Source organism: Podarcis bocagei, assembly GCF_964188305.1.
Source record: "Podarcis bocagei genome assembly, chromosome: 8".
NCBI classification, from domain to species: domain Eukaryota; kingdom Metazoa; phylum Chordata; class Lepidosauria; order Squamata; family Lacertidae; genus Podarcis; species Podarcis bocagei.
Window position 1 is genome coordinate 57,891,753 of NC_138133.1, and position 8,896 is coordinate 57,900,648.

At 43.6% G+C, this 8,896-nt stretch overlaps 1 protein-coding gene across 2 annotated transcripts in view; it reads right to left on the reverse strand.

Annotated features, from left to right (window-relative positions):
* The window catches only part of ARFGEF1 (ARF guanine nucleotide exchange factor 1), a 75,284-nt gene extending 66,388 nt beyond the window's left edge, over positions 1 to 8,896 (reverse strand). For both annotated transcript variants that reach the window (XM_081204300.1, XM_081204299.1), the window contains exon 1: positions 8,008 to 8,896. In XM_081204300.1, coding sequence (XP_081060426.1) covers positions 8,008 to 8,131 — 124 coding nt within the window. In that variant the 5' untranslated portion in view covers positions 8,132 to 8,896. The remainder of the gene's footprint in view (positions 1 to 8,007) is intronic.

Genomic DNA, 8,896 nt, shown 5'->3' on the forward strand with positions numbered 1-8,896 from the left:
TGCCAGGCCGGTGACAGACATCTCTGTCTGGTTGCCCCCTCCAGCTTCCTTAAGCCGGTAAGCTTATTCACTGCATTTATATCCCACCCTATTCTTCAAGGAGTGCATGTTCATCCCCTCATTCTCAGTTAATCCCTACAAGGACCCTGTGAGGTAGTTTAAGAGGCTGTGACTGGCCCAAGGTTCCCCAGTGAGCTTCATGACTGAGTGGGGATTTGAACCCTAATATCCCAAGTCCTAGCACAACGCTCTAACCACTACACCACACTGGCTTCCTAGAGTACTTCTGCTCTGGGGCAGCTATACAAATTAGTAGGTAAATAAATAAGGGGAAAGCAAAATGTGTTTTATATACAAAATAGTTTCGCTAACTGTTTTTGCAAATGCAATTTGTATTAGAACTCTGAATTTCTGCCAAGGTCTTTGGCTATAAGCAGTAAAAGTTTGACCTCGCCCATCGGGAGTAACAGATCAATATAGAATCATAGAACTGTAGAGTGGGAAGGGACCCTTAGGGCCATCTAGTCCAACCTCCTGCAATGCAGGATTCTCAAGCATCTATGATCTGCTTAAAAACCACCAAGGAAGGAGAGTCCACCACCTTCCAAGGGAATCTGTTTCACTGTCGAGCAGCTCTTACCATCAGAAAGTTTTTTCCTGAAGTTTAGTTGGAATCTCCTTTCTTGTAACTTGAAACCATTGGTTTGAGTCCTACCCTCCAGAACAGGAGAAAACAAGCTTGCCCCATCTTTCATGTGACAGCCCTTTAGATATTTGAAAATGGCTATCATATCATATCTCAGTCTCCTCTTATCCAGGCTAAACATACCCAACTCCCTCAACCATTACTCATAAGGCTTGTTTTCCAGACCACTGATCATCTTGGTTGCTCATGGAGTCATGCCATGCTCCTTCTAAAGCAGTTTGTCCACCTTTGGTCCCCACCCTGCCCTCAGCACTCATCTGTGGCTCCTAGAAGCTGTCAGCATGTGGCAGTGGCCATACTCTGGGAACGGCTTCAACTGACCAGCTAAACCTGGTGAGGGTAGTCAATAGGTCTCAAACCCTCAATGTGTTAGGGACTTCCCCTGCATGTGAAGAGAGGCTCCAGCAGATTGAGCAGGTAAGACCAATATTGGGTCCAATGGTCAAGAAGAAAGCTTCTGCACAGGTGGTAGAGGGAGGTGAGGGGCAGATGGGGCTTATCAACCTGAGAAGGTAGCCCATCGAGAAGAAGGAAAACTCTGATCCTAAATCTCCACTGCCTTGAGTAATATCTTTGGGAGAAGAAAAGGCTAATGAGTAAACGCTACATAAATATGGAGTGGAGTCCATAAAACGGCCTTGTACGCCTCCTGGCAACTCTTGCAGGCAAGATCGGGCCACACATATTGCTCTGCTTTCCTCTGAACCACATCACTGAGGTCAAGGGGGGGGGGTCTTGGCGTCTGAGAAGTCCAGGACCCTCATACTAACTGCCCAGGCCTGTGCCTCTGGGAGGTCACTTCGATTTTGCTAACACAGCAGTTTGACTTCACCCTTGGAGGCCCACTCTATTGTCTCTTGAGATAGACAGATGGCAGCAATATGTACTGCAAAGCAAGTGCAACATCAAAATGTTTTCACATCTACTATTATTCCTTCCTCAATTTCTATTCCATGGGCAAAAATCACTGAATCACATTATTTTCATAGACCACCAAGTATATAAACAGCCTAAACACACTTTGTAGTATTAGCACCACACCTCCAATATATTAGGGTTCTTCGGGAGTTCTTAGGTTTGATTTCAGAAGTTGTAAATAAGTATTAATATGGGTGATCACTCCTCCACCTTAGTGGATACACATGCAGCTTTCTGTAAAGTAAGGTAGGGTAAGGTAACAGAACAAAAAAAGGGGGGGAATTGAGAAAGTAAAAAGATAAGAACAAAAATAGGGCAAAGTCAAAGGTGACTGTTGTAGCAGCAGGAAATATATGCTGTTAAAAACTGTGATATTAACTAAGAAAAGGAAGTGTGAAAGTCAAGATGACTCATCGTAACAAATGAAAATACTTTGCCTTCATAAGCTCAATAAGAGGAATTTTACAACAGCAAGATCTACACTATTTATGCTTCAGCAGTCTAAGAACTCCTTCACTTTATATACACTACTAAAAAGCAAGCCCTCTTACATTACACAGAGAAATGCAAAGCATGGGAAGGTATATTTGAAATGAGATGAGAGAACTATTAATACAATCCAAGACTGTAGAGAGGAAGATACACATTGGGAGAAATGGGACTGGGGAAAGATATACAAGTGAACCAACCAGGATTTAGGAATCAAGAGCAGGTCTTGTAATCTTCTACATCCTTTAATTCTCTCTACCCATTTTTCTCATTATACAACAGACATCATGACAAACCCAAGTTAAAATGCAACCAAGTATGCTACAAGCACTTCAAGTATCATGATTAAATATAGGCTTTCAGAAAGTGTTTAGTGGCACACCAGGTTTCATTTTAATCCACATTAGCAACCATCACACATTAACACCAAATTCACAACATGTGGAAGCATTTCAAAGGATGCTGCAATAATGGAGCAAAAAAAAAAAATGAACAAGATGAGAACTGAGCTCTTTGTAAAGCCCACACACAAAACCAATTATCTTATTATTCTAAGCCAAATAAAAAAAGTTAATACTGGGCTATGAAATTACCAAAATTAGAGAGCTTCTCTCTTGGAAGGAAACAAGATGGTTAAATAAAGGCTAATATTTAAAGTATAATATAACAGGGAATGAAATATCTATATTAACATGCTTTGCTCATTTAATACAGCAAACTTGTGTAAGATGTTGGGTAGACAGCAATATTAATGGCTCTACTGCCCCAACACTGGTTTGTTTAAGTTGTGCTATTTGCACAGCTCTTTGGCATTCAATGAATGAGTTTCAAAAAAAAACAAAAGGAACATTGAGAGGGGAAATGGAGTAAATACAGGCCACATGTAATTAGAATAAGGCAGATCAAATCCAAGGTCTGAAAACTATTTCTCCAGCATAAGAAAAAATAAAACTATAACTCTATTTGTGTCTATTCAAAAATAAGTCCAAATGAGTTCAATGAAACTTATTCTCAAATACTACATTTCTAAACAGACTTACAAGGGGATAAGCCCGCTGAGCAAAGTGGGACTTAATTCTGAATAGAAATGCATAGGACTGCATTGCATATTATCATAAAAGCAGAGGTTTGCTTAGTTGGAGACACAAATGCCTCTTTCATGAGACAGGGAGAAAATGACAACTTTTCATAAGGTTCAATCTCCATATAAAAATTAACTGAAATTTATACTTGATAGAAACAGATTCAAAACCAAGACTATTTTTTTTCTACCTATGTAGTCTCTCTTCTGCACTATTTTTTATTTTTAAATACTGAGCACTATGTTTTTAAATATTCAGAACTCTGTTTAATTAGCATTATATACATCCTGGACAAATGTGTGTTAATAAACTATAATATACAAAAAAGATATCCAAGAATTATCTTATCATTTTTATAGGCCAGACACATGTGTATTTTAACTGCTATTACTATCCAGATATGCTCTCAGATGCTGTTTGCATGTGCACACATGCAGTAATATTGATGAATGGCTAGTAATAAATATTTGCCCCATAATCAGTTGATATTGTTCTTTCCATAAGTAATACAGTGGTACGTCGGGTTACATACGTTTCAGGTTACAGACGCCTCAGGTTACAGACTCCACTAACCCAGAAACAGTACCTTGGGTTAAGAACTTTGCTTCAGGATGAGAACAAAAATCGTGCTCCGGCGGCGTGGCGGACCCATTAGCTAAAGTGATGCTTCAGGTTAAAAACAGTTTCAGGTTAAGAACAGACCTCTGGAACGAAGTAAGTACTTAACCCGAGGTACCACTGTATTTTGTTTGAGAATATTCTAAGACAGCCATAAAGTAAGCATTATTTACTCATAAGTTCCACTGAGTTCAGTAAGACCTACTTCTTGGTAAGTGTTATATTCTGGCATGAGTTAAAATTGCACACCAACCCTAGCCCTATTTTCTCATATGCAGTTCCCACAGGCACAAGTAATGGCACTTATTTCTTAGTATATTTGGGATATCAATATTGTTACATATTGTTAAATTACATTGGGGGATCAATACAAATGGCCTATTTCAAATGTAAGCATTTGAGTAAGACTTTTTGTTTTATAAACAAATAGAAATATGGAGCACTATGGCTGGGAATACTTCCTGGAGAAGCACCTCTAAATGAATTATAGTTGTGCACAAATAATTGTGTTCTTGTACAAGTTGTACTGAAGTGAGTGATGAGTTATGATCCTGGAACAGCCATGTTCTTTTGCAATTCAATTTCAGTTGAGTTATTTCACAACAGTTGCTCCTGCTATTCCTAACCAGTCATTCTAACCCTGTGAATAAGGCATTTCTACTTCATTGTTATTATTGCCTATAAACAGCTTTTCAGGCAACATGACTGCCAAAGCAGTTGGCCACCACGTGGCTGTTTATTATTATTATGGGATATTATATTTATTTATACCCCATATTATTCCCTGACAGGGACTAAAGTTCGTTAAAAGCAGTCAGTTCCCAAAAGCCTGCCAGAGCTAGTCTCTAGAGAGGGAGTTCCAAAGTCTGGGAGCAGCCACTGAGAAGGCCTTCTTCTGCATCCCTGTGAAATATGCTTGTGAAGGTGGCAGCAGTGAGGGAAGGACATCCTTCAAAGATTTCAGAACCCAGGAAGGTCCATATAAGAGGATACAGTCTTTCAGATAGCTTAGCTTTAGACCTAAGCCATTCAGTCATAAGCAGCACTTTGAATTGTGCCTGGAAACAGACCAGTAGCCAGTGAAGCTGTTCTAACAAGGAGTTGTATGCTCCCTATAACCAGTCCCAGTCAACAATCTGGCTGCAGCTCCAGTTGAAGTTTATGAGTACCTTTCAAAGCCAGCCCCACGTTAAGAATGTTCCAGTAATTCAAACAGGATTGGTTTGGTTTTTGAGCATGTGTATATTTGTGGGCTCTAGTTGAAATCTTCTACATAATAAATAATGAACATTCTGAATAAATAAAAACCATACTACACAGTTAAAATTCACAGCAAACAATAAACAGGAGCTAGTAAATAATAAAATGGACAAAGCCAAAGTCAAGCTCAGATGAATCAGGAGTTATGGTATTAGTTCTATGTCATTACAGTGCCTATAGTGAATAGGTAACAAACGAAACCAGTTTTAAATTAGTTCAGTTCAAGTCTGTCTTGGATGTTTCGTGAAATATCAGATCACAAAAAGGGCATCTTGTATAGATTTATAAATTATTCTCCATTTGTGATGTTTATGTTCTGTGTAAATTACCAAGTCACACTAACCTGCAATTTGAGTTAATCACTCCATTGCTGTTTATACTTCCAGCCATTATTCCAATTTTCCTAGGCCTTGCTCATGTCGATCTGACAGGTCTTTGTTTAAACAGCAACAGATCGTGCATGAGATCTACCTATTTACTTATTTATTACCAGTATTTGTATGCTGGCTTTCAGGGCCTCTCAAGGTAGCCTGCATTCAAAGTTAAAACTTGACATATAAATAATATCAAAGCTAGAGGGGGGAAAGCTTTGCAACAGAGAGCTGCCCAATATGTCAGTCCGCATAATGTGTCTATGTACAAATGCTCTACAAGAATTGAGGCCTGAGAGGCATTGATTGGTCAAACAATGATTATAACTACTATACAATAGAACTCTGGCCTTGACTGGTCTTGCATACAAATAAATACTGTATTGTTGGCCTCCTTATTTTTTCATAGAATCATAGAGTTGGAATAGACCACAAGCGCCATCGAGTCCAACCCCCTGCCAAGCAGGAAACACCATCAGAGCACTCCTGACATATGGTTGTCAAGCCTCTGCTTAAAGACCTCCAAAGTAGGAGACTCCACCACACTCCTTGGCAGCAAATTCCACTGTCGAACAGCTCTTACTGTCAGGAAGTTCTTCCTAATGTTTAGGTGGAATCTTCTTTCTTGTAGTTTGGATCCATTGCTCCGTGTCCGCTTCTCTGGAGCAGCAGAAAACAACCTTTCTCCCTCCTCTATATGACATCCTTTTATATATTTGAACATGGCTATCATATCACCCCTTAACCTCCTCTTCTCTAGGCTAAACATGCCCAGCTCCCTTAGCTCCCTTCACTATTAATGCAAATCAAGTAAGTGGTAAAGGAAAATCTGTAAGGTAAATTAAAGAGCCCTTTATTCACCTTCCCCCTCAGGCCTTGCATTAGAACTAAGTTTAATTTTTAAGAATCTACTGCAACTATACTGTTCTGTGATGTACAGAGGCAGTAATACAATTCAGTATAGAAAAGAGAACACAGAAACTGTTAAAAAAATCACAAAATTGGTTAATGGCAAACCCACAAGTGTGAAAATAATTGCCCTAATCCAGCTCTAGTTGCACACAAAATGTGGGTGGTGCTGCATATATGATTGCACATCCCAATGAAACAAAGTAGTTGAGCTGGACATCCAAATTGATATGTAGATGTAGATGCAGCTCTGGTTTGGGAATAGATTCTGACTCAGAGAAGGGATGCTTACATGCACAGATCTCTGGATCAGGTTATAAAAGACAAGCAGTAAACTAAGATGATTGCCATTTTCTTTAAATACAGACATTTGTGAAGTGAATATTATACAAACAAAAGTTAATGTAAAAAAACCACACCACATTGTAATATATATCTCCACAATTTCAAAGATGAGGGGAAATGACTTTCCAATTGTTATAGATCTAACAAGTATTTTACTTCCCTGCTTTTAAACTCAGTCCCTGGATGCATGGGTCAACTCAGTCCATAGATGCATTTATTTATTTTTGCCTTCCCTCATATAATAACTGTGTATCAGGTTTTCTATGTTTTTAGCAGCTCTCATTTTTATATGTAAGCTGCTTTGAGTCCTGACAGGGAAAAAGGTGGAGTATAAATAAATATATAAAAACAACAACAATGTCCTAATAAAACGATTCAATTGTCTCTGAAAACTTCAGTGGAAGGTTTAAGCCCCAATCTAATAACCTGGACAAGTAGCTCACCTTGTCATTCCAATATTTCCTTTTATTCAGAATGAAATAACCACATGATACATGAAAGAAACTCCTCCACCCAGCGGCCTTATTTTTCCTGGGCTGATGTATTATAAAAGACTCCTTGTACCACTGCATCCCTCCCTGCTGTCATTCTCCCTCGCTACACAACAGCCTCTCAATTCAAAGAGCAGGCATCAATTTTAAATGTTGGCAGGGTGTCACTGTCCCTGTTTTCCACCATCCGCCTCTCTTCGGCTTCCGTCCTCGCCTCCTCCTCCTCCTCCCGCCCGTCACCTGCTCCCTCCTTCCCCTCCCCGGCGGCCTTGTTCTTCCAGGTCAGCTCTCTACACACCTTCTCTGCCTATTCATGCAGGGTGTGTAGGTGCGCCAAGGAGGCAGCGAAAGAGAAAAGCCGTGTGTCAAGGCAACCGCCTGCATTTCCTTGTCAACAAAGCCAAAGCTTCCCAATAACGCACGCGCCTTCAGCTCCCCCCCCCAAAAAAAAAACCACACCGCACGGGGGACAACTTCCCTCCCCGAGACTAACGTAGCGCACAAACACACGGCCTTTCATCTTCTCCCACCGCCACGTCCAAACCTCACCACAAAGGCCCGCCTCATGCATCAGCACTGACCTCCTCTCCCCGAAACCTGCTCCGAACAGCCGCCTTTTGTCGCCCCGCTCGGCGCACCCAGCCAGCCAGCCAGCCACTCCTCTCCCCTTCCCCGGCCAGCCTCGTCCCCACAATGACAGCTGCCCTAATCCAGCGCAAGGCCCCGGCCTGCCTTCCCTTCCCCTCTGCAGGTGCCTCTGGCTCCCTACCCTCTGTGCCTCCTCCTCCTCCTCTCTCCCCGCAGCTCCCCAGATTTACCTAGGGCCACCTCGCAGGCTTTGCGCAGCTGGGAATGGTGCGCCTTCTTCACCTCCTTGTCGGCCAGGATCTTCTCCAAGGCCCGGGTCAGGAACATGTTTTTTGTCTTCTTCCCCTCATACATGGGGACGCAGGGAGAGAGGGGAGAAGAGGGAGCTGGTTCGGTGCCTCAAGCCGCAGCTGCCCGGGCGGCACCCCTGGCGAAGGAGCCCCAAGCGCAGCTTCTTCCCACCTCCGGGCTGGGCTCGGGCAAGAGCGGCGACTGCGGACCTCGCTCGGGGTGGGGGGAAAGGAGAACCGGCCCTCCGGAGAACGCGCAGCCCTCAGAGCCGGCTGGCCTCCGCCTCCATTAGCAGCAGCAGCGACGGCGGCGGCAGAGGCGGCAGTAGGAGCAATAGCAGCAGCGGCGGCAGCAGCAGCAACCTCCTCCTGCGCTCGCCATGTTGGAAGGAAACGACGTCAAGGCCGCCGCGGCCCGAGTGGCTGCAGAGGAGGAAGCGGCAGCGGCTGCTGCTGCTGCTGTTTCTCCAAGACCGGGAGGAGGCGCAGCCGCAGGGAGCGAACAACACCAGCAGCAGCGCTGGCGAGGCTGAGCCGGGACAGGCGGCCGGCCCCGCGCTACAGGTGTGAGCAGGGGAGGGGCCTCGCCGTCGCCGCCTCCTGCCTCGGAGAGCAATGAGGGAAAGAGGCTGAGCGGCGCCGAGGCTGCAGACCAGAGCGCGCTCAGCCTCCCTACGCGGCGGGGGCTTCTCTCTCCTTTGCCCCTGTCACTTCGGATTTCCCCTCAGACGCTTCCCGGTGGTGGCAGAGACTCCTTCCGGCTAGCCAAAGGAAGCTCGCCCCGCTCTGCTTGTTACCTCGGACTGGAGCCCCGCCTTCTCCTCCATGC